Raw genomic sequence first — 27,193 nt, 5'->3', positions numbered from 1 at the left:
GACAACTACGATATTAGAATGCGCACAGATATCGTTGATAGAATGAAAAATATACGACAAGGAACGCAAAGAGGAACAGAGTCTAGGAATAACAAACTTCGTCGTCTCTTCGTGTGCCCCCTTCCACGTGCGGTCCAGAGAGAGGATCAGAGGAGCGACGAGTAATCTAAGAAAGGAGGGAACGAAAACACCGAGTGATGGACGAAAGAGGGAAAAGCGAGGTGAAATGACGGATTCAAAGGAGCAAGCAGAGCAGAAGGGAGAGGAGGTGAAGAGAGCGAGAACAAGATGGAGAAAGAGAAAGAGAGAGAGCGAGGTGAGGCAAGGCGAGCCGGTGATCGTAGTGGGATCGACAAAGCTACCTGGTTCCACGACGGCCACTTTCGACGGCAGTAACCACGAAGACGCCATGACGACACAATCACCCACATCGTCCACGGCTCTCCTCGATTGGTCTAGTCGCAGCGATTTATCTTCTTCTGGCGACACGTGAGTTTATTCGGTTATAATCGACACGAAATTTCCAAGCTACGGTATCCAACGCTTTCAAGCTCCTCCTATTCCACTCAAAGTGATTCTCGTCGAGTGCCAACAGAATTCTATATTTTAACAGAGAATTGTTGCCCCTAAATACACCGGTAGCATAGTCGGGAACTCAACGAGCGCGGAGCCTTCGCTTCGCCACTTTGCACGGTATTCCGAACACGCTTGCAGCATGATACCATTATTAGCAAAGTTCGCTGCTCGAATTGTTCGGCAGGAGGCTTATTTACGAAGGGGGTGGTGGCTTACAGCGTAGCAGCGAACGCCTAGTTCAAACCTACTGAAAATCGCGTCATCAGAATCCACAACGCGTCACAAAATCATTAGTGCTACCCTGTTTCTACGTCGACACGAACCGGGTAAAGGTGTAAAGGTGTTGGCGAGACCCATTCGACCGAAACATCACTCGCCAAGTGTCGCCGGTGATTGCGTGCGCGCGACAACCGAACCTGCACCGTTCACGCGCGTCAATGGTATCGCGGCAGAGTTTCGCTTCTCGCGATATTTAACAGCGAATCGAGTCTCGACAATACACAGTTACAGGTCACGCGACAAAACCGATGACATTTGGTTTCGGTTGCAGTCCAAATCAAATGTCCGGCCGAATAATCGTAAACCAAATTCAAATCGAATCAGGACATATACACTGCCGCTGAAAAGTCTTGCGACAGTTATTATATTCGTTTGAAAATTGGACAGATGTAGGTGATAGTAGACCGATATGACGGAGTATCGTTTAGATTGATATTTCGTATAACGAAGAAACCTAATTGACGCTAATGTGAACGGTTTTATTAAGAATTGGCAGGCTCCTGAACAACAATGTAGATAGAGATCGTTCGAAAGGAAAGAAACAACGTGAAAAGATTTGAAGTCGAAGAAATTATCGAACGATACTTGGCGTGGCAATGATCGAAGCTAATTAACGACGGTGTTACTCCGTTCAGGGCTCGTTTCGACGTTAGCGTCTCGATTTGCCGGTCTGTTTCGCGGCGTCTGCGTGACTTTCGCGTTCCGCGCTTTTCCTCCGGCCGGGAGAAAGAGATTCGCGATTCGTAAAAAGAGGAAGAAAAACACACGTACGGTATCGCGGTCGTAACGATTTCGCGAAGAAACTGCCGGCCGTTTTCCGCTCGAGATCTCGCGACACTCGGCTTACGAAAGTGCTACGAACACGCGGAAAGACGCTAGTCTGTGGATATGGTAATTTAGTTCAGCCTGTTTCCATCTTATTTCTCTGCTTGTCAGGCGAGGCACGCTCGATTCGACAAACTCGATCGATTTACCGGATCTATCATTGATTCTACAGTCTCTGGTCATCGGATTACTATTTGTAACTACAACGTGTCTTACACACACGTAGATAGCACATCGGATAAATTGATTAACGTATCATTAATCTCTTTATTCCATTAGATGCATATGATTAATATTCAATTCTCAAGAAACTTCGGGATTACGAGAGTTTGAAGCAAACGAATATTTAATATAAAATTAATATACAGCGTGAATAACCATTTTAAACATAAAACAAATCTTAAAGACGATCCTATTGAACATCGATGCTTATTAACATTTACAACGAATAATTGTCCGTTCAAATACTTTGATGATCTTTGCGAGGTATATATTTGCGATGAATATCTTGTAACTCCTATATACATTTTCAGATTGCGCCAATATAAATCACGTGCCTCGTTACAGTGCTAATGACATTCCCCAATGTTCTTTTTATTACACACGTAATACGTTGATAAAAAGTTCAACTACTTTTACGAGCCACTATACCTATACATCGACTTAGTAAATAATATAATCTTTCCTATTATATAACTCGCTCATATCTGTCGATTGTACCAAAAGAGATGTCAAATATTGAAACTCTTAAGAGCTCCTAATTCGATGCCCAGGGACCTTATTTTCGTTCATAGAGCGCAAACACCGAAACGGTATCTAACGTACCTGTGTTTCACGGTTGCATACCTTTCCAGATTCTCCGCAAATATCCTTTATTCGTGTCTAATCGGCCACTGCCGGACGTGGCGTTAATCCGCCACTGGAATAATCTTTCTCCTTTGGTTCGCGTTTCGGTCCAGTGGCCACGCGTGCAGAACGCCGCGGAATTGTACAACTCGCGAACCTTAGTGAGATGCTATGTAAATAGGGGAACACGCTATTACGAAGAACGCTTCGATAGTCGATCTAACTTCCCGTAAAGGGAAAACCGTTCAATGGATTCTCTGGAACACGTGTCAAATGAAATTTCTTTCCGTCATCGCGGCTACGTCTATGAATCCACCGGTATAGCGTGTTCGACGTTTACGATTCTCGATTACAAGTTCCAGATGGCCGAGTCGCTCGAACAACCAGACTTGTTCGTAGAGTCAGGGGAACGGTTTCCAACTTTGATTCGAATCGGCGAACTGATCGTGACGACGTGACTCGCGACGTTTCACATTGTACCGGTGTGGTTGATACTTGAAATTCGACGAAAGTAGAAGAAATCCACGGAATTTACCGTGCTCGAGAACACACGAAGGGAAATTTGCTGCATAATTTCATCTATTGAGAGCGAATGGAAGGCCGACGGAGTCGAATAAATGGGATTTATCGGAAACAGGCGTATCCCGATGTACCGGCTTAAAATAAGATTACACGGGAAGAAAATGGAAAATTCGATATTGCAATTGAAAGGCGCGACGCCGAGTGAAAGAGGGAAATACCGCGTGAATCGCGAGTCGATCCGGATGAAATTTAGCTGGTAGCGGGGTCTCGCTGCGTTTCCGAAACACCTTGTTTTCTCTCTATTGCCGCGAATCTACCGGCATCTACTGGTGTTGCGACATTAACTCGAGAGTCGTATTATGCAGAGGCAGGCAATTACGCTTGTCCGCCTGCTGCTTTCTCTTTCGTATGAAAATGTCAAAGGTCCGATATGTATCTGCCATTCTGTTCCCTCTCTTTTTCCCTTTTTTCTCTCATCTTAAACCAACCTCGTTGACCCAAATTTCCAGTCCTCGCGTCTATTAGACACACGCCACGTGTGTTTCCCGCTTTGATCGGTCTAAAGTAATCTTTCTCTTTCAGCGTTCTTTTCTCTTCCATTGCATCTGGCCGCGTAGCCCGCTTTTTTATCGCTCCCCGTGGGCTCCAGCGAATTACGGACCACGTTCAATAATTTAATCACGCTCCACCCTGTCGTTACCGCGACAATAATACGCACTAATGGCTCGCGGCTGCAACGACGTAATGCATCCTCTCAAAGCTCGAAAGCGACACTGCTTTGACGCTTCGGCTTCTCATTAGCGATTGATACCAAAGTCTCTGCGACTACGCCCTATATTCATCGACTAGTTTCTACGTGCTAACCTCGAATCCGATACTATCTGATCTTTTCTAAAACGGTCTTACGATGGGAAGAACAAAGTTGCCAGGTAGAAGATGTCTACGCGTAATCGGCAAATTGCACCGGTAGAAATACACTCGCGATTCAGACCACGAAATTTGCGCGTAAAAGTACGTGAAATATTTATACAGTCTGGTAGAAAGGCGGACTGTCAAGGACACGCTACGTTTTCGAGAATGTTGTTTTTATCGCAAAGTCGGCTCTTCGAGATGAAGTTGAGCCTCAAGCCTGATCCTGTTAAAAGCTTTGTGATCGATGTCTGACCATGAGGTACCGTTCGCCAGAGAATTCAGTTCAAAAATCGTGGGATCGCCTCATTTTGACGCTACGATTTTAAGATGATTTTCTTCGTAATTACCATATCCATGTACAATATTGGATCCTTTTATATTAAATTTCGTTCCTCTAAAGTTTCAACACTGACGAGCTAATGTTATGCATTAAACTTTGTCCTGCGATTAATCATCAGTTACGCATTAAAGAGGAAGAAATTTACAACATGCCACGTATCGGCCAACAGGTTCGGGGGATTTATAATAAAAATATTAAAACGTCGTACATGGCCATCGTGAATAATGAACAACGCGAGCTCCAAACGTGAATTCCAAAGGCAAATTTATCGAGAGTGGACATAGACGAATTTCAAGTGGACGCGGTTCTAAGGTTTCTATCTGACAGTAAGGCAAATTTTCTATTGTCTATTCGAGAAAATATACAAAATTCTCGTAGCTGCTCTTAAATGGATACACAATTTGATAGCACTCTGGAGTAAAGCGAACGTGCAAAACACGTGAAATGGTATGACGTCCCGTTAGAAATCTTTCGATGTAACAGTTTAAAATCCCAACTGGCGGAACGAACGCATTGAATTAATTCTAAGTTTCCGAGGAAACGCGCATCGATTGATCCATTGGAGTGCGTGAATGCAAATAATAAGGGCAAAGCGCAGTGCTCTCGATCGACCGGTAGCTTGATTAGAGGAGCGGCAACAGCCGCGTTCTCCAGAGAGAATCAGCGGGGTCTGCGTTCAACTCTCGTTACGCGAGTTTATGTCAGATCGAGCAGTTCGATCAATGACAAGACTTCGCTTCAAGATTACACGTTACGCAGCTTAATGGTCGGCTACATTCGTCCGTCGATGGAAAGCGAATTTTCATCGTCCGCTACTTCACGTGACATTCGCGTACTAACAAAATCATCGTCGTTACGTTCCATCCATTGGCTACGTTCCGATCCATGGGATAGCTGTGTAGTGGCGATAGGAAATTCTTTAGCGTCAACCTTAGCCAGATGCATGAAACAACCATTGCGATCGATGAGCGTAAACAAGCGTCTTCATTAACGAGAAACTTTCTACTAGTGTTCCATGTTCCTCGAAGATGTTGCTAGTTGTTGTATAGCATCTGCATGTTCTCTCGCGTTTCTATCAGTAGCAAAGGTGCTGCTTGTTGCCTGTTCTCGTTGGCAGCGTAACGACGAAAGGAGAAAATGAAACACGTAACAGCACGTGGCGGCAGAAACAAATGTTTCTTCTGTATATCTGTCGGTAGGAGCAAATATCGTTTCAAAATCGATTTAGAACGCACAGCAACAGCAGAAAAGCGAAATGTTCCTCGGTTTATTGCTTGTCGCTTTGAAATCGACGCGAAATTCAAATATTCGTCCGATCGAGTTGCTTCACTGCGGCTGCAAAGTGTATCCGAGTTGATATTTGTTGAATATTATTTAGAGTACTATCCGAGTACTACTCGATTGCTATTAGAGCATTGGAGGTTGAGTACTGTTGCTTCTGCAACAGCACAAGAAGTTCCTTCCTGTCGCTTCGGTGAAGGCTTAGCGTTAACAACGCATTTTGTTCAATTATTAAATACCATCAGGTGGTGGAACAAAATGGTACGATCGTTTCTCCATGCCATACGTTACATCACCGATTACCAGCGACAGTTAACGGCACAACGGAACGTCGTACACGGATCATTCCCGAGACGTATCTAATTTTCCTGGGATCGCGTCGATTTTTCCAATGTTTCGACTCGTCGTGGAACGTCAACGGTGGTACGCACGGTTTAAAACGCGACCGTGAACGATCCAGGATTTATACCCAGGCATGCGTCAATCTCATCGGATGGACGATATCCTGTTCGACCGAGAGAGCGGTAACGGTACGCGCTCGATCAAAGGGTTAGATGCGAGATCGATCGTCGACCGGTTCCATGATTCGTTAGCATCTAACGACGGTCCACGCCACTGGGATTGGCCTTGACGTTCGATACGCCGCAATAGCATATTTATGCGAATGTTAACCCTGATTTTCTCTCGGACCATTCTCCTGGAGAACTGCCGGACCAAGTTTTCGCGCGCTTGTTTACCAATCCTGCTCCTCTATTCGCAGTTAATCGAGATAGACAAACGAATTAGAAGCGATAGAATTCGAAATAGAGTTGCAAGGTTTCTGTCCATCAACGTCTTCCATTTATTTATTCCATTTATTTAAACAGAAAAAGAGATAAATCCTTTGGTACAGAAAAGATACAACGTAGAATGCGATACAAAAAAAGAAAATGCAGTCTCGGTTTTAAACGATCAGTTTGTTCTATGAAGAAGAACAATTCAAGAAGAAATTCTAGGAACAAAAAAAGAACGTTATAGAAACGTAAAAACAAAACAAAACGTCAAAACAAAAATATGAAACCTAGAGGCAATAGACGAATATTATCGTAAAGAATGGACCGATCGCGGGATTAATAAGTGCCGTATTTTTTAATATTTCTCCGTGAAAATTTTATACAATATTCTTCGAATGTCATACTTTAATGTACTATTGGTTTTAAAAAAGAAATTTTAACTGTATCGCCAGAAAAAATTCACAAAAACATGCCTTTTTTTGTACGAATTAACCTTACCCCGCCCTTAAGTAACTAAAGCTAAATTGAGCTACAATAACAAAATAAAACGAAATAATAAGGAAAACAAAAGAGAAAAGAAAAGACAAGAAAAGCAAAAGAACTTAATTATGCGTCCCGCCACTCCAAACCGAAAACCTTTTCAAAAGCCTCCCTGTGATATACTCCCTGAGTCCGAAGTTTTGTAACATTAAACTCAAACGCAACCGTGGCGAGTTAACGGAACCTGTCGAAAAGACCTTTTCGCATCGTTGGTTATATCGTGCTTAGGTAAATCTATTGCGCACATCAGCTGTTCAAAATACGAACGCAATGGTCCTCCGAGGAACACAAAGAAATCGTCCGGGAAACGCGTTGTCGACGAAAGGGCCAGGACCGTGTAACTTAACATAAGCCTCGCGGATCAGGTCCCGATTCTCAATAGCATAGAAACCAAGAAATTGATAATCAAAACAAACTGCTTGAAGTGAACAAAACTACACCAACATTGATCGGTGGTAATCTGTGATGATCCGAGAAATTATGATAAACCATCCCTTTCTCAATCTCGTAATTCCGCGTCGATAATTTAATTGTGTCTAGAGTTTCGTCAAATTCGAGAAATTCAGACTCCTCAAGCGCTGAAAGTATCTCGTCCGCTGTTGCTCTCAATTCGTCTAGCCTCTTGCAAGAGATTCAACAGGGATGTTTGGTGTAAGTACTCCTCAGGCGCCAACGATTGCTGCGGTGTTGACTGAATCGACAGTTGTGATGTCGACGGAACAGAAGAACGTCTTGGTTCCGGCTTCTGAAACAACGTACGCTTAGTATCAGGAGTTAATCTTTTCGATGCCGGTGAACAAAGGCAATTACAAACGGTTTTGCCACAGATCTTACACAAGTTATTCATTTATTGCATATGACAGAGTAATTGTTATCTTAACATATTATTAGATTAATCTAGCTTACTCCGTGATACACAACTTTGTTGTTGTTGTGAATAAACAACTTTGAAAAAAGAGATTTATTAGAACACAAAGTCTTTAAGATCGAAATAAGTTTTTCAACATCATTAATATGTCCTTTGTATCTCTCAGCCACACTGAGAGAAACTTTACTGTGTATTCTATTATTAAACAATGGAGACATCGTATCAACGCAAGAAACACGATAGTCTTCTGCGTGATCATAGTTCGACATGTCTCGGTGACCTAATTTAGTTAAAAATTTCACTGGATCTTAGAACATGTAAACAATGTGTAAGAAAAAATTAGTCGAGGGAATGCCAGAAAAATTTGAGCAAGTACAATTAAAATGTGGTACATGTATCCAGAATAAAATGCACAATTTACCCTTCCAAAATAACCGTAGTAGAGCACGTGAGATTTTAGAATTAATAACACTTGTTTCCTGTTTCCGCTCATAGACCACTGACGAAGTTTGATCGTTTCAAAACTTAAGACATACATAGGAGTTTAAACGTAAGCTAAGAACAAATAACTAAAGTACACGGCTCTACCTTAAAGATGCTAGAGATTAACTAAATTTTCGGACAGGATCAATGTGATTCGATGAGCCATTCGATTTACGCAGTCGAAATATCGGCAAATAGTGCGTTGATGTTTCGTATGTAACGAGAAATGATCTTGAAACAATGCAACGACGAATGACGAAGAATGATTGGATGATTGCAGGACTGATTGGATGCTGACAGAAGTGATGCGAGAATAATTGAATAATTACAAGTCCTCGTAGATATAAGACCTTTTACCAAGAACACGTTCGCCGTGAAAATGATCGATCTTTCGGCGTTGAGGTATTTTAGAGAATCTCCTGAACCAGCAAATTGTCGGGAGCAAGTTAGAACCACGAGATCCGAACAGATGACTAACATTCCGTGATCTCGTGCGACACGATGTTGCTCCACATGCCGCGCTGCTGCCAAGGCTCAACAAGCATCCGAGGAACTCGCTTTTGCATACCCTCGCGATTCGTAACGATCTAGCCTGCTAAACCCACAATATATACGGTAAAATCGATCTTCGAGAGCGAAGCATCGACTACCGTTAAACGTCCATCGATCCAAAGAATCGGTGATCCAGGAATAAACGGAATTTCTTAACTCGGACTAAGCAGTTCGAGCTGCGATTATTTATGCATGCGGCTGGTACTGAATCTTTTTTTCGATAAACGGGTTGCGTCGTCATTAGTCTGCGGATTTTTACACAAATTCACATTTTTGAGAATATGATTAAAGAAATATACACTCGGTAGAAAACTGTTCCGACCACTCGGATATCGCTTTGTGATATTTTATTCTGTACGAGCATTATTTAACGAGGAAAATTCCACTTGATCGATTTTGTCAGTTTCTAATAGTTCTTCGTTTCTGCTAATAATTCTTGAACCGCGGCGGATATTTGTTGACTTTCCTATGTATCAACTTCTCCATTATATTTCTAAGTTTATTGTTTCTTACAAACGCATAAAAGATCGGTAGTCTATTCGTTATTCGTGAGATAAATCCATGATATTCCCCATTGGCCACTATCTTGAATTTTAATATCTGCTTCTTTAATTTTAAATATCTGCGCTTCCGTTTTAAATATTCGCGTCGCTGTTAAGCGGCTACCTGCGCTGGCCGCTTCGGCGGGCTGTCGTGGCCATTAATCCACGCTAATTAATTAAATTCGATTTTGTTTACAGAGATATGCAGCGCAGCTTATTACGGAAAGCTTATTGGCAAGCTGTCGGAACTTCATCACGGCGTCAGCGGTGAAGTTTACGCGGTGGACGGGCGAACTCTGTTCATCAAGGACTTCACGTACGACGGCGAAGCACCAAGTTCGTAACCGAGGAGGGGCTATGGCTCGCGCGAAACTTTCTCATTTCAGTGCAACCGTCGATCATGCCGGCTCGCCGGGTTTCACGGAAAAAGTGAGCGTACGCGTCGGAGGAAACGACTCCTGACATTTCACGATTCCTACGTAAAGCCACATACTGTTATCGAGAAAAACATCTCCGTTTCTGACCGTCGACGGTGGATACGTTTCGAGCAGGACGCTGGTTTTACATCGACGATTCGACAGCCGAGAAGAACAGTCGATGTTCCGCGGATCCCTTTTATGTTCTATTCCATCGTTCTTCGTTTTCCTTCCACGCGACGAAACGTGATCGCTCTATCAATTTATTCGTTCTTTTTACGAACGTTTCTGTTACTTTCAATCGCTCTACGACTTTGTCTCTGTTCGCGTTCCATTGAATTCCCATCGAATCTCCATCGATTCGACAGCTACCATCGCTATTAGGACACTCGATTGTTTTTCACAACATGTACTTTAATTGCAAGATTATGAACGAATTACTTCGATTTCTGAAAATTTCGCAAGCTTGCAGGATCTAGGATGCAAGAGAAAAGGAAAAAGATATTGCGCTAATATTTGCAATTCTTTTCCAATAAGCGCAACATGAATACAGCGAATAGTAAAATATATCATTGTTACGTCTTTTAATTAATTTACATTTATAGCTGCTGCTTCTATAAACAGGTAGTATCGCGCCATGGCATCTTTTCTTATACGATCGTATCTACCAGAGAAACAATGCACGCTTGGTCGAGTTAAACAATTCAAAGTAGATAAGTAGACAAACGTATCGCTCAGAAGCTATGCCGATCAACTTCGTAAATTGAAATGCATCGAAGAATGACGAATTTTATATATACGTTATTTTCTTCTTTGATCTGTCAAGCTATTGATCAATTTCAAATCTGTCATAATTTTCCTATAAACGTAACGAATAAGTGTCCCAATACGTGTAGCCGATAGCGTGCGTCACAATGGAAATTGATAGAAAGATTTATAATGATTCGATGAATTTTCTGAATCGCGCGTGGCAAAGTGCATCGATAAACGCGAAACGACGTAAGACAAGCCTTAAAGTTAAGTTAATCGCCGCTGTAAAAGGTACTTCTACTTCTCCCTTTCGACTCGTACGCTACTCTCACTTTTCTACGTACTGCGGCTCAATAAAATCAGAAAGCGTTCGCTGGCGAAGGTCACTCCGCTATGCGACGTGTATTCGCCAGTAAGTAAAGTTGCCAACGATCCAGAAAATGAAGGAAATAACATGGTCGTTATCGGAGTTGCAATTCGTGACCGTTTCGTTGCAGCAAATTCACTGCTGCCGGATGATCGGCCAAGTGCCTGAAATTAAGTAATTAGCAATAATTCGTTGCAATCAGCGAAAGCTGCAATTATAATTATCTTCTTTTCAGCCGCTTACTTTTACGTCGGTACATCGAAGAGTCCTAATGGAAACGGAATCAGGCTCCGGGACGAGCGTGGATCGTGAGTGCTCTTTATAATTTTTAATTGTACCAATTCTTTCAAATTGCAGCTGGCAAACCATCTTTCTGACGAATATAGTCAGTTACTTCTTGTTTTAGATTCCTTGTTTTATATTATTAATTTTGGACGACGCACGATATTTTAAAAAATTGTTCTTACATCTGTGTAGCTTGTACTTTACGATCCAATCGGAATTGTTCTAATCTTACTGCAATTGGATTTTAATATCTCAATCTCACTTTCATTTTAACAATGAAAAGAACTGTTCTTAAACTTAAGAAATCTTTTAATCTAAATAGAACATCTAATCGTATCAAAAGTAATCTAAAGTTCCAAGTTAGCCGAGTCGACGTCCGAGTATTTAACGAAACATTATTGGATCGTAAAAGAGAAGACTATAACTTGTAACTTTTAACTAGCTAGATACTAGCTGATTATCATACTACGTTATAATGGAACATGATCCTGGAAAAATATAATTGTAGCAGGATCAACGTACGCGTAAGATGCATTTATGATATTTAGGTCTGTTTGTTCGTTTTCCAATTGTTTGCTCTCAATTATTGTCTATAGTCGATTTGTTTACGTTCCATCTCGCTATTCTTTATCCAGAATGTTTCATCACAATGTATGCGCGATGCATCCGACGCGGTTGCCTTGGTGGAGCAATCGAATAAAGATCACGAAGGTTGATCTCTGTAGAACCGTAATCCATTCGTTTGCCATAGATCGAACACGTTGAAGCGGTATCGTAGGAAGGACATCACGCTCACGTTACCCGATGGCAAGACGCTGAGCAACGTGAAGTGGTTCGCCGTGTGGTGCGACGAATTCTCCGTGAGTAAGAAACGTATCATGCTCGTGACCTTCGGTGTCGCTTCGATTCCACTTGCACAGCACAAGAAACCGGTATCGTTTCTTTGCCGTGCAACTTTCACGCTCGTAGTTTGTTGGCACGCGTACCTCTATAGGATAGAAAGCAATTGCCTACGGTTGGCTCCGAGCCATACCAACAACATCGAACTTCTCAGCAAATTACACTCGATCGTTCCACGAGAATGTTTTTAAATGCAAACGAGCAATTGGAAATCCGATTACGATCTTAAGAATCACGCATTAAAAGCTATACATTATCGTCTATAAATCACAAGACACGAGAAATATTATTTGACCCGTTATAAATCAATGTTGCATTAACGCAACGTTTCATTTGCAATTCTTCTCAGTTAATCTACATTATCGAATTTGGTATTTTAACGTTGTGGTTATGAAAGCTAATACCAAGGATATGCTTAATATCTCTTTCAATTTCTACCCCTTTTTTTTTGCATCTATTTTCTACAATTTAATAAAGTTCGGAGAATTTGAATAGCAATTTTCCCGAAATTATGCAATCTTTTCTTTATGATCCTGATTTATCGAGTGAACTATCTGTCCGTTTAATATATTTTTATCATCTTGATAAAGCGATACAGTACTCTATTTAAGTCTTTAATAGTGGTTTAACAGTTAATAGTTAGCTTTAATAGTCGATTCTTTTTATAGTGCCGCGTTTATACAATTTTTACCAATTATTTCACTGCCTCACTGATCCTCAATGGTTTGACCATTAACGAAATTGCACAGATCTTTCAATACGGTCCGATATTATCAAATTATATCTCGCAAGCAGTTCCTTCGATAATAGCTTTCGACAATTAATTCTAGGAAGTGTAGTGTTACACGTAGACGAGAACGTAATTCCTGACTCGTAACGAAGATCAACTTACTAAGCTGACTAAATTATCGCGCAGACTTTATCGAACAAGTCGGCGAGACGTCATCGAAGTTTCGATTTACTTTTTCCCAGCGGAATTTCAAGTCGAACGAGAAGTTTAACCAAAAGCGCTCGTTCCATGTGGCCGGTTATCCCCGACAGTCCGCACAGATCGTCGATTTACGTCCTTGATATTGCCAGCGCAACGAAAATTTATTCCGAGCCGCAGCGTCCGACACGCGGCAGCGATACCGTATTGTAACCAGAATGATAAAGCTCGATCACGACGGAACGGCAGCGAAATGGTCGAATTTCCATTACGCGGACGAGCTTGGAAAACGATAAAATGAATCTGTTTGCGGCATTATTTCTAAGCTTATGAATTCTACATTCCCCACAAACCACCTATTGCATAAGAGTAGTCATTGCGGTTGTAGTATATATTAAACGTGTTATAATCCTTTCGAGACTAACACTTTGACGTAATAAATATATATATGTGTCCTCTACCAACATTTAGAAATATTGCCTCAATATTTGGGAAAATTGTTAGATCGTAAAAATGTTTCAAATGCAATTGAAGCTTATTGGAAATGTAATCCCGTCATACAATTGTGTACAAAAGTATCTAGTCAGATAGAATTCTTCGTTTCATTAAACTATCTACCATCGGTTAAATTATCTTTCTATTCGATCGAACGTGACAGCTGATTAAAATTTCTTTAAAACGTATAATTGGCAGGTTAACTTTGGTGACGTCAGAATACCACGAGGATTCGATTACCCAAAACCTCAAAAATTGGCAGCTCTGAACGGAGTACACGGAGTAAGCTCCGAACCAATCGTCGTCGTCGATGCACAAACCCTCTTGATACCAAGCTTCAGCTACGATGGCGAGGCGCCTGGTAAGTTTCACGCTATTCGATTGACTAAGGTTATGGCTGCGCTGTAACCAAAGCCTAAGAAGAAACACGATACGGGAAACCCATAATACTTAAGGTTCTAGGTTTTTATAACTTTTCGACTCGCGAAATAAATCACGTAACCAAAATTATATTTGAATGTGAATGATACCTGATCTACACTAACAATGATAATATTGATATTGCCATGAAATATATGTCTAATCGCCATATCTTATACACCGTTTAAATTCTTCTTTCAAGTGACGATACGCAAAAAGACACTGTCGTCGTTATTTTTCTTACATCCGTTTGCTCTAACCGTTTTGCTCGTCGAGTTTTATCTTTCAACTGTTCGGAACGCTTGCGAACACAAGAGACTTAATGATTCACTGCAGTATACGTATTTTCGATGAATTTCTATCGACAAGCCCTTCAATGTGATGAAAAGTAATTGCCAAATGAGCGTTGGTTTTCTTAAATTACCAACAAAGATAATCATAATATACGATCTTGCACAGAGTTCTCCAACTTATGTTCGTGATAATCAACTTGCCATACGATGAAATCTTTTCGCAGATGCGAAATTTTGGGTTGGAGCTGGACCATCGCCGTCGCCGCAAGGTATTCGCGTACCAGACGAGAACGGAAAGGAGCAGCCACTACGTCGATACGATCGCAAAGCCATCGTGCTGACGTTGCCCGAGGATCTAACGATCCACCAGATCGGCCACTTCGGCGTCTGGTGTGAGGCGTTTACCGTGGACTTCGGCCATGTACAAATTCCGCAAGGTCTTAACGTGCCACCGTCCCTAAAGATGCTCGGAGTTTCGCCGCAGGTAAGCTGGAAAGGCTTCTTGTAGTCAGCGGGGCTCGCTGCAAGAAGAGACGCCGGCTTGGATCTTTTAAACGCGACGCCCCTTTGCTAATCCGACCAATCTTGCGACCAACTTTTCGGGATCGAGTTACGAGCTAATTAAAACGTACGTACAGAAACTTTAAAGGCGGCGAGGTCGACTTTTTCATTGGCTCGTAACTCGGCCTTCATCGCGCGACCTGTCATTTCGGAGGGTAATTCTTGAACGAGGCTTCATTGTACAAGCTGCAAATGCCAATCACGTTCGAACTGGCAGGAGGAAAGGGATTCGAGCTGACGTTTACCGGTCCTCGATCGATCTACATCGTCTTTAGCCGATTCGATGCTTTTACGTCACGTCCTGTAAGTTTCCCTCGGTTGAACCAAACTTCCAGGTACTTTCATATTCCGTAGACATTTCGCAACCAGATTACGTCCAAATGTTTCGTAATCGAACGCATTTTGCTCTCATCTCGCGCCCGCCTTTCCTCAAGGGCGATCCAATTGCGTTTGTAATTGAATTCTCAACAGACTATAGCTTAAGAAAAATTGATCGGCAGTCGAAAGTAAAAATTGCCCACGTCTTTCTCCCTGTGTATATTTTCTTTCGCTCGGCAATGGATGTAGTCCGTCGTGGAAACAACAAATGTTCCGCGTTTCCGTATAGCCGGTCGCGTAAACGCAGTCGAACGTACAGAAACAAATGTGCCTTTCACGGTAGCAATCAATACAGACTCGGTATTGTTCCATGGTGAATTTGTCTCTGTCAATATTTGACTGGATATCTGGCTGTCAGCGGACGTCGCCCGGACGACAATGCGTTCACCGATTTACGGATTTTCCGACCAAACATCCGAGTCCTGCGTCAACGACTTACGCTTCGTCCTCTGCTTCCACGCTGTTTTATTCCGGAAGAAGCAGAGAAGGAACCGTGGTCTTTGCCAACGTAGAGAATTTCTAGCGTTTAGTCGGTGTTTCAATGTGTTCGGTTTTCAGTGGCGTAGAATTTTTATCGCACGAAGAACGCGTTAAACGCGTTTCAGTACCGCAGCTTCTTATTCAAAACGAAACGATATGAAACGAATCATTGAGACGCCGATAGACCTAGAAAGAAAATATCTTCTCTCGCAAGACCTATGCATAACATTCTGTCTCTGTCCTTGTGTTGCAGAACGTGCATCGCGGAGGGCAGGGACAGACGCTCGGTCTGACAAATCTGTACGAGCTGGCTACTTCGGCGTCGTCGTCGTCACCGGCTTCTCCGTCTCCTTCTCCTTCCCTCGCGAGCGCGTTGCTTACTCAGCAGCAATACCAACAACCGACAACCTACCGGCCGATCCTCCGCCGAGAAGACCAGGTCCAAGTGGTCCAGGCGATCGACTATCGAATACCAAAGAGCTTGCAGACCCAAGAACCACTCGCGCAGCAGCTTCACCGGCATCAATCCGCCTCTTATCCGACACCGGTCGGAAGATCGACCGCGATTGTTCAGTACGGCGACGACGTCACGAATCTAGACGATGCCACGTATCAGGAACAGTATAGATCCGCTAACGGTCAGCCTTCTGTCGAAACGGTCGCAACTCAGCCTGTAATACGATCGAGATCGCGTAGCCAACCAACTAGCGAACCCCAGCCAAATTCTTACTCGAGATTTTTACAATTCCAAGGTGACAGACGGGTAGACTCTTTCGTTCGTTACTGATGGATATTTAAAGGTATTATAAAACTGCGTTCTCCTTGAAGATACAACGAGGAACTTGTTATCGATGATCCATGTTTCTTGAAGAAGTTGCTGGTTATTGTCTCTCGGTAACTCTTCGCGTTTTCGTTGCCATTAACGAATGCTGCTGCTGTCTGTGTTTTATCTGTGTCCGTACGGCAAAGCCGCGTTTACATCAGACGACTACTGAAGTGACTCGATTTCAACTGGATCGACATTGCGTTTACATCGACTCAATCGTTCGACCAAAAGTTGCTTCATGTAAACGAGGTTTAGGGATGGAAGAAGAATAAGAGACAGAAACAAAGATTCCGTCGGTACACGGCTTGTCCATTGTTTCACAACGAGTTTGCTCGTGAACAACTTGTAGCAAGGAAAAAATATCGCTTCACAATCGAGACAAATTATGTTGCTTCAATGTAGACAAAATGTTGATACGTGTTGAGTACTGTTTGGAACAAGCAACAACAAGGGGCAACGAAAGTTGTTGCTTCAACGAGGACGCAGTTTAACTCGTTTGGCGACGTCCGCTGCTCTCGGACAGCTCGAAGATTCCTTGTGCGGGGACGTTTGTTTCCCATCTAAGGGAGATCAGTTTCTTCGCAATAGAAATCCTCGAATTGTCTTCGATTCCTTAGTCGATTAGTCGTTCAACTCGAAGAAGCTCCGATCAACAGCATTCGATCCAAGATACACTTGGTCCAGCTTGCATCGTAAACTCGTACCTTCCTAAGAGCTAAGACAAGAGGATAGCGAATGATTTATCGCGGTAACGGTAAACCAATGGTAAATCAGACTGCCTAACAGAACTCGGTCAAACTCGCGTTTCGACAAATTAGCGAAAGTTCCGTAAGCTGGCCACCAAGCGTTTACCGACGATCATTCGTTTCGTTTCACCGTGGAAACCTCAGGTGGCACAGCTGGGATAATATTAGCCGGAGGCTCATTCGTAAAGTTTCACAGTCGCGTACAACCACTTTGGCGAAGTTTCACACGAGAGAGCAGGAGAAGAGGGGCACACAGGACGATGACTCTAGCTTCTTTATTTATTTAACAACACGCGCCGGCAATGTATTAGACGAGGAATCTCTGAACATCGGTTTACACTTTGTACAGCCGCTTGTAGTAACGTATACACGCGCTTGTAAATCGTACACATTCGCAGACACTTGCACAGACGGAAACATCTTGCATACGAGCGAAACGCTTAAGTGCAGAGTGAATCGTATCGAAGCGCAATTAGACATACTTTTATTAGCGTATTTTTGCTTATAATACCCTATAATACCTTAACAGTTCGGCAAATTCAACGAAATCCGCGCAAAGTACCTATTTGTTTTCGGTTTCATCAGCTGCTTGTACGTGCCGTTTTAAGATAAAAAAATAAAAGTCACGTGGAAGTAGGAATTTTTTACCTTGATCAAAGATCATAAAGAAAATACCTGATAAGTACGTCTTTCGTCGATTTTTTAAATTTTAACGTCACTATATAACTAAGAAGAAGTATTTAACAAAAAGGGTTTGTTAGATGCAGAGATGTACTTTGTGAAAAATAGCTAATAGACTAACACGTGTTCTTATCTCGTAAACAAATATGACAAAAGAGTGCGAACTTTTCCATGTCGCATACCTGTACACAGAGACGTAAGTTCGTAACACTTACGGTGTGAATGGCTGGCATCCATCAGACTTATCCATAATTGAATCATTTTCTAAAATTTGTTAAATATCCGTGTCAAGGCACTTGATCGATGCTCATCTTGTATAAAGCGGCTAAATTAATCAACGGCTCGATTGTCACGGGCTAAACTGTTAAGGGGTTAATTTAGTATTATTTTTACATGAAGACTACGTTCCAAGAGAATAATATCAGATTTTTCAAAGTTACACATCGTTTCATAAGACGAACAAAGAGAAAACTTTTCTAAATTTCTCGCTCGTTGATGAAAAATAAATTTACCTTGTGTGGGAGTAACGTGATGAAGCATCTACGTAGGCGCAGACCATGTCCCACGGACACATACCTATGAGACACGGCTTTAATCTCTCGAATCCGCTTTAGAATTCTATTCTAAGAGACGTACGATCTCGCTCCCGTAGAAGTGGATGCGTCGCGTTCTCCTCGAACAATACGAGTCGCCATAATTCACGCTTTGCTGTCTCCCTTCCGAGTTCGTATGAAACATGTGTCGATATTAGTGACACTTGGATATCGGTTTGTCTCTCGGCTCATCTGCGTGCGCTACACGAACACATCGCGTAGAAGCGTGGAAACCATCGGAAGAAGATTCGCTATATTCGAGACTTGGAATAGACCTTCGAGGCTACGAATCCTTATCGACAGCCTTAACCCTTTCGTGCGTTGCGTGTAACACCGTAAGAACGATGAAAGAATAAAAAACAGAGATGGGTCGCTAGAAACCTTGAAAACCCCTCGAAATTCGAAACCATGTGCCATTTTCCGTGATTCGAAACTCTCAAAACCCAGGTAAACGATAATTCGCCTAAATAACTTGTGAAACAGTTTCTGATAACAGTTTCTCGAGAAGACTCTTTAAGACTTTTATTTCCTGCGAGTAAGATAGGCAAGATAGATATTTCTTAGGAAAAAATGAGAAAAGATAAATATTCCGGGTTACAAGAGTTTCGCGTTTCGAGAGTTTCGAGACCTCGCAGAGTTTCGGATCCGAATCACGCGGATCTAGAAATCAGGTTTCGGCCCATCTCTAATAAAAAATATTAGCGATAAGATATAAGTTTGCGAATGAATGGCATGTTTGGATTGTACACTAAGTTTGTTCGTCGTGGTTAAAGACCATCGATTTAGAGTATAAGTATTAAGAAGAAGAGATATTATTTTTGTAAAAGCCGAGCGTGTAAGGACAGAGAACGATGGTTATTCGACTGTGATACAAGGGTTAATTATTTTTATCTTCGCGGTCCGAGAGGAGGCGCGCGTTATTCCAAGAGACGGAGGACATATCGCTCGGAAATAAAACTGAGGAAATCCCCTTCCTACCTAGGCCAGTTCTTCTTTATAAGTACAGAAGCTTATATCGCGCATATGCCTATTTACCAGATATAGATTATATTTACACGCACCGAATGATATTACTTTTCTATCAATCTTTTTTTGTACGTTTTTACTTGAGATTAATGCGAATAAACGTATTACTTTCTTGACAATCGAATCAGTTCCTTGCCTTACTCCTCAAGAGTTGTCTTTAACTCGAACTTTTAATTTCTCTCTTCGTCTGACATCGATAAATTTCTTCTTTCGCTTTCGCATTTATCACTGGACGACGTCGTCTGTCGAGTTCTAACGTCTTGCCGAGAGAAAAAGTGGCTTCGAGTTTCAAGGGTTTACGACAACGAGATTCACGATCGACCGGTTACGGTAAATCGCGAGAGATGCAAGGGAATCGATGTTGTAAAACGATGGTAAACGGTTTGTCGTTTGATTTCAGTCGAAACTGAACTGCGAAGTGCTGGAGGACAAGCTGGCTTTTGAGGTGCGATGGGCCGTGGCCGGAGACAGCATAGTCGCCCAACTCGTTGGAAAACTTGGTGAGTATATATTCCCGAGCTGTCCGCGCGTAGGTCTCACAAAAGAACAAAACTTCTATCGCATTTATTGAAAGCAGCGTGAATTTACATACCAACCGAAGATCCGGCCCAACTTTTAATTAACAATACTTCGCACACCTATCTCGTCTCACTCGGCCATAGCTCGTCACTGGTTCCGTTTAACAGATAAAATACTATTTCAATTTTCCGACGCGTTCCTGTCGTTGATAAAACACGGTACATATGTATTCACAGTCAGCGGATATATGTATGTACATACGTCGAACGAACGAGGTCGTTAAAATATAATTTTCCTCTTTGTCTGTGACACCGACTGTGCGCCCTATTTGCGCCCTTCGTCAAATCTAACCGCTCTTGCGGAAAAAGAGACCACGAAAAATTGCGTTTCACACTCTAATTAACGCCTGGTCGCGGTTTAAACGGGCCGTTCGGTAAATTAGGAACCACCCTACCGAACTAGATCTCCTAATTTTTACAGGAAATAGATTTTACGAGATTACGAACGATGAAATTTTCCTGTTCGGTTCCACGGTCTTGGGCGCCCTTATTATAGCATCTTCGATTATACGAATTATTTGTTTGCCGACAAATTCAGAGAAACTGAATTCTACTGTACGTACACGTTCTGCGCATTTCCGAACATTTCTCCCGATAAAAGCATAAAAGTTCGCTGTCCAATTCCGATAGATATACTCATTATAGGAATTCGTAATGATTGAAATTATCGTAGTTTGGATAATAGCTGCTCGGCATTCACTTGCTCGTACGAGCAAATAAACGTACTTGATTCTATTGCGATTTTAAAGACGTATCTTATCCTCAGACGATGGACAATACATGGCGTTCGGATTATCAGCGAATCCGGAAAGAAGCTTAATGGTCGGCGGAGATGTCGTGGTCGCCTGGGTCGATAAGCAAACCCTTCAAGGCTACGCTGTCGATTACTTTTTGGATGCTAAATCTCAATGTTCCGGAAGACGAGGCAGCTGTCCAGACACACGCATACAGGTTAATTACTTCTAACTTTACGCCCATCTAATATCATCTATCCTGTTGCCATCGTGCAGTTAGAACGGTCGAATGTCGTGTGGTTTACATTGAATTTACCCGGCCGAATCGGCGCTTTGCAGGAGAACACGAATTCTATTCGATTGTTGAACGCGGCACTGGTGGACGGATATAGCATTGTCACGTATCAGAGACCACTGAAGACGAACGATGAACTGGACCATCAAATCCTGACAAACGGATCGCAGGCGATCATCTGGGCCATCGGCCCACTAAACGAGAGGCAAGAGGTCAGCTTTCACTCCGACTATCTGAAAACCGATCGTTTCATCGATTTCGGTAGACCACCGGTTTGGAATTGTCCCGTTCCAGATCACGAGCATTCTCAGGTATTCGCGGACAGCACCGATGCCAGGGACAGTGACAATCAGGTATTTTATCATTTATGGCAAAGCCAGGATTATTTGAGTCAGCCAAACTTCGACATATCGGCCCTGTTACGTTCTCTGAATCATTTTAAATCCACTTGTGTTCTTTTTTATTGTTCGCCAGTTTTTTTAAGCTTGAGGAGAAATGTAAGAATCGTTGCTGATATGCATGATTTGTGATCTTAAGTATACGGTAAAGCGTTTCTTGACACGTTAAATATATTTGTGATTATTATAAAAAAGTAAAATATTGCGACGTAAAAAAAGCGAAAATAATACGGTAACAGAGTTGAAATTCAACGTTAAACTTGGCATGAAATAATTAACGAGACTCTGATAACTCAAACTTGTCTGATTGAAGATGAGATATCGTAAGATTACTAATATTCGAATGGCTGATGAATGTGATTTTGCGAAATAGCAACTAGTTGTAACTACGAGAAGACCTCAACGTGTAGCAACCCCTGCACCGGCGGCTAAGGACGATGCTTGGGAAATTCCAGCCATTCAATGTTACGAACCCGAAGACGGAGTATTGTATGCCCAGATGGGACCTACTGGAGGAAAGCACGGCTATCCTGCTATTACTGGTATGAAACAGAACTTATTGTTATCGAAAAATGGAAACATTAGTAAAAGTTTTATCAAGGCAAAGAGATAAAGTTTATTTTGTAATAAGCAGATACGACGAAATCGATATAACGTAACTCTACTATCTGTACTCTGTGCACTTTGCAGCCTCAAATTTCTCATAAATACACAAACCCAATACGACAAATTCAAATGGAAATACTCCATCTTGGTATAATAAATAATATTTTAATTCCTTCAAATTTTAGAAGAATTTTATAGCGCGACGAAGAAGGTATTAAGCAAATCCTTGAAACTTGTCTTCATAACGTTAAGAAAACAGGATTCGATAATGTAAATTGATTGAAGAAAACATTGCGGAGTTAGTAGGTTAATGATAGAAATCGCAAATTGACAGACAGTCTGTAAACTCGTATATGGTACTCATTTGTCTCAGGTCACGTTGGTTGGGGAATTTCGTGGTATATAAATGGCCTGCTAATTCCGGAGATCAACGTGGTTCGTGGAAAAAAATACACTTTCGTAGTGGAAGGTGGGGAAAATGCCGATACTCCGGCTCGTTATCATCCCTTTTACATTACCGATGACCCCGTTGGTGGATACCAACACAAGACACCCGAGGAGAAAGCCGTAAGCAAACTTTCTATTTTCTCTTTCATGAAATTGATAACTCGGTTGACGAATTGAATACGAAAGTGCTGTTTCTTGGCAAACAGAAAGTGAAAATATTTGCCGGCGCTCAACGTCAACGTGGAGTATATCGACCAACGGGTGTCGGACGTCTATGCAACTGGGTGCCAGATCAGAATCAACCCCTAGCGGACGAATTCTCGTCGTTCGGCGCTTATCAGCGTACGCTGACTTTGGAATGCGATCATGGTGAACCAGGTTTTGTAGAATGGGTCCCGGATGAGAACACGCCTGATACTGTGTACTATCAGGTAAGTGAACGCAAACTGTTGCATTGACAGTTAGACGAATTCGCCTCTTGCACAATAATATCGTAATGGTATCAGTAAATCGACAAGTGATAAATACAGCAGGATATAGATTTCTCCTTTATAGTTTTACAATTTTACAACGAATAGAACAATTTCTAAAATTTACTTCTTTCGTTTGTTTTATCATCATGCTCGCTATGATTATGCAGAAAAATCTATTGGTACCAATAATTTGTAACTATTAATTCGTAAAATTTCATCGATGATATTAATTCAATTGCGCAAGAGAGATCAAGTAAGTTTATTCGAAGGACACATTAGGTCCTGCACTCATTCGATTATCGACAAATATTCAGTGTTTCACACATCGCTATCTGGGATGGAAGATAAACGTTCATGACAGTTGTGACGCCGGAGAAGCCGCTGGCAGTGAGAACCACGAGGTCTACGTGGACCCGAAGAATCAGCGACCGAGCGGGGATCTCGAAAACAGCCATAGCATCCGCGTGTTGAGCAAGGTAACACCAACGGCGGAGTTCCTCCGGCAGCCTCAACATTCTCATCATCCTCATAGCGAACACGGGCTTCGTTATTCTTATCATCCAGCGACTAACCCTGACAAGCTAAGCACATCATACACGCAGTTACTAACGACCGCTAACAACAACAATTACGTGCGCTTGAAATCATCGCCGTCGTACGAGGAGCCATACACCTTGAGACCTTCGTACAACACGCCGGGCCACGATGCTGTGCCGCATCGTCACGAGGTACGCGTGAAGGAAACGCATCACGTGCACCTCGACGGGGATCTCATGCAGCAGCATCACAATCATCACTATAATCATCACCACCAGCTCGCACCGATCTATCGCGAACAATCGATGGGAGTCACCAGACTGACCTCCTCCTACCCTGGCCGACAGCAAATCATGGAGATCCAACCGGAACTCCTTCGGCAACCCTCTAACCAGCAATTGTCTAACCTCGTTGCAGATAATCCACGACCACTGAGCCATGGGATGAAATACACATATCCGGCTACCGCCAGCCCACAGATCCCATATTCCAGGCCGGTGTCTCACCATTACGCGCCCAATTACCATCATCTTTATCACCCGCCCCTCCCCGATCATTATCATCATCACCAACCGGACCAGAGGACTCAACTGATGTTCGTCAAGAGACCGATGTTGACACGTCGACCGATGTTGCAGACGATGCCCCAGCCCACCCTTCCTCTACCCTCGAGATCGGTCTTCATGGAACGAAAGAAGACTGTTTACAGACCGTCCTCGTCCACTTACGGAAAACGAACAGCGGAAAGACAGTCTCAAGGAAACGATAACACACAGATCGCGAAGCTCAAGAAAATCGATTCGAAGCAACATCGAACGAAACTGGAGACCAAAGTATCCAGCTTGGACATACCCAATATATTCGTCACTCCGATAAAGCCGGCGAGAAACACGGGGTTCAATCCAGACTCGATAGTAATCGAAAGTGGCTTCAAACCGATCATAAGAAATATCGAGAAAGCTACAGACGTGGCTCAAAAGAGAGTCTCCGAGAAAGTGGAGCAAGAAGAAGACGTCCGTCTTCGGGAAACTTTGAACCATAAAGCAGTCGATAACTTCGAGCCAGTTTTCATACCTTCGCCACCAGTTCCGACAGTTGCAACCGTTAAAAAATCGAAGAAAAAATCTACGAACGCGAAACCGCGTCCTAGTGACGCGAATGACATGGAAATGGCTGCTGACAGAATGAACGCTTATTATTTGCCGCCACTTCCCGGACAATTTCCGAACAATCCGTCACCTTCGCCCTCGCCTTCGTCCGAAGTGCTAATTACGTTTGATGGCAAAATGTTGAAGGATTCCAGCTTGGTCAGATCTATTTCTGGAATCGGAGAACACTCTAAAAGTAAGCTATCCTCGGACGTTCTCAGCAGAACGCCACAATTTGGAAGATTTAAAGGGGAATTACCACCGCCAATTCCTGGAGAAGTTCGATCGGATCAATCTCAACTTGAAAAGCATCGTCTTCCAGCAGGTTTGCCCGAGGCGAGAACAACGAAGAACACGAAACTAACACTCGTCGAAAGATCAAAAAGATCTCCGCACGAAGGACATGTACACGTTACGGATTTTCAAACGAATAGCTCTGAAACGAGTCACCGTGAACATCACGATCTCCACGATCATCGTAGTCATGGAAATATGATGTCTAAATTTGTCAACGCGGGTCAAATGATCATTGCTAATTTAGGGTACATATTTTTGGGCGTGATAGCTTATCACGTTATTTGATAAAATTGCTTTCCGAATGAATAATACTTCCGCAGGTACTCAATCGTTTGAAATACATTGGAAATAGAATAGAAGGCGCTAATTATATCTGTAAATTACTTGAAATGGTTAGTTGACTGAATCATAGCTGACACATCATTACTTTTGTCGCATTCTTTTGATTCAGGAAGACTAATATACTGAATGCGCGTAATGTACATGACTTCGCTGATATTGACGATGTAATCGACATGATAACACGGGAGAGGAATATAACTAACCACGAGATAATGATCTTTTATTTATTCAGCTATTTATTAACGAATTATTGTCCCTTATCGTACGAGATAGAACGTCTAACCATTAATACAGTACCAAACCATCTGTACCAGTTATCGAATAAATTAGCTATTAGTTAATACTGTTCGCCAGATCTCCAGTTTCATAGCAAGAACTTAATACCTTGATTATTTAAAGGGACAGAAGTTAACACTTTCAACTGTTAAGGTGCAAGAAGGAATAATAAATAGATTTTATTATTCTACGTGCTATGACAGCGGTTTGTTGTATCTTAAGGTATATTATATATTTGTACATAAGTTAAATTAATTGTTAATAAAGAGATTGTGTAATGGATTAAATTTTCCTTCCACTGTCTCGATTTTAATCATCGAATTCCTTTCGATTCAAGGACAATGTGGAATTGACGTAAAAAACCTTCGCTAACTAGTAAACACATTCTCAGCGAAATACCAGTATCTACCTTTATAGGGATTTTTTTTTTTTTTTTTGTTAACGATGGGAGACTCGACCCAGGCCGACGAAAGACATTAAGCAACATTTTATTATATAGAAAAAGAAAACAAACAAATCTTACAAAACAATGAGCACATTAACAATTATACACGATCGTATAGTTATAATATGTATAAAGAACGTGCAGGCCACGATCAGTCGGATTATTCGAAAATAATCGTCAAGTGGATACGTGATAAGCAAAAATACAATGTTATTCGTACGTTTTTCCGATGAAAGGGAAGATTGTTGACAAACCTGCATTTGCACTCACAGTCTGCATATCATCAAAAATCCACATTTAAGTAACCATCAATGGCACGCGAAACAATTTGCCTTGTTTATCTTACAGTTCGCGGGCAAAACTCGAAAGAAATTAACCAGTGAATAATTCCCATAAAACTCGAAAGAAACTAACCAGTGAATAATCTCCAACATTGTTTTGTTGAAATTAATATGACCCTTAATTTCATGTATATATCCATTTGATTCTATGTCGAATTATATTTCAATTTATACTTATATTATAATTTATACTATATGTTCCAATTTTCATTAAACGAATTGAAATTTTCTCATCAAAACATGAATATTACTACAGATATATCTAACTTACCAAAATTGACGAACTTCACGATTTCGAGCATTTACAGACTGCTTCTTCCAAACATTAGTTTGATTCGCTCTAACCTTAAAAGTAATACGACGCTTACGAACATGAACCATATCGTATTTGGTTATTACATTTATATTATTATTACATACCTAAGTTGACAATGTATTTACATATGTTACACGATTTCTTTTCTACTTAACAGTACGCGCGTAAGATGCTCCATGGAACACAGAGTTTACAATAAAAGCGATATTCATTTCGATCCTACAATCGATTTAAATACGCTTGAACTTCGTATATGAATATATAGTCAAAGACATGGCTCAAATAAATTACAAATATTTGTTCATTACTACAATCCGTATATTCGAGTTTGCTTTGAAGCTATGAGAAACGTCATTTCTGTTTCTTTGTTTTTCTTCTTTACACAACTCGAAAATTAATCGAGCTGTTCATTATGGATTAAAGTTGTGTTGATTAACGGCGTGGTTTTCCTTTCAACGACAGTCGCGAGAAGGCCT

General features: G+C 41.9%; 1 protein-coding gene across 1 annotated transcript; it reads left to right on the top strand.

The window, feature by feature from the left end:
* Window positions 1–25,899, top strand: LOC117230603 (protein Skeletor, isoforms B/C-like). The gene is given in 15 exon segments (XM_033488198.1): window positions 1–435; window positions 437–489; window positions 9,538–9,675; window positions 11,108–11,180; window positions 11,909–12,017; window positions 13,679–13,841; window positions 14,418–14,677; window positions 19,885–19,984; window positions 20,829–21,013; window positions 21,136–21,444; window positions 21,863–22,031; window positions 22,469–22,662; window positions 22,749–22,973; window positions 23,330–23,491; window positions 24,191–25,899. Coding segments are annotated over 15 exon segments (3,441 nt in total). The 5' UTR covers window positions 1–226; the 3' UTR covers window positions 25,283–25,899.
* The last annotated feature ends 1,294 nt before the right edge of the window (window positions 25,900–27,193 follow it).

The sequence above is a fragment of the Bombus vosnesenskii genome, unplaced genomic scaffold (genome assembly GCF_011952255.1).
Source record: "Bombus vosnesenskii isolate JDL3184/JDL3185 unplaced genomic scaffold, Bvos_JDL3184-5_v1.1 scf7180000013267, whole genome shotgun sequence".
In the NCBI taxonomy this organism is placed as follows: Eukaryota; Metazoa; Arthropoda; class Insecta; order Hymenoptera; family Apidae; genus Bombus; species Bombus vosnesenskii.
The sequence above is the reverse complement of the archived record's forward strand: the minus strand, read 5'-3'. Positions and strand labels throughout refer to the sequence as shown.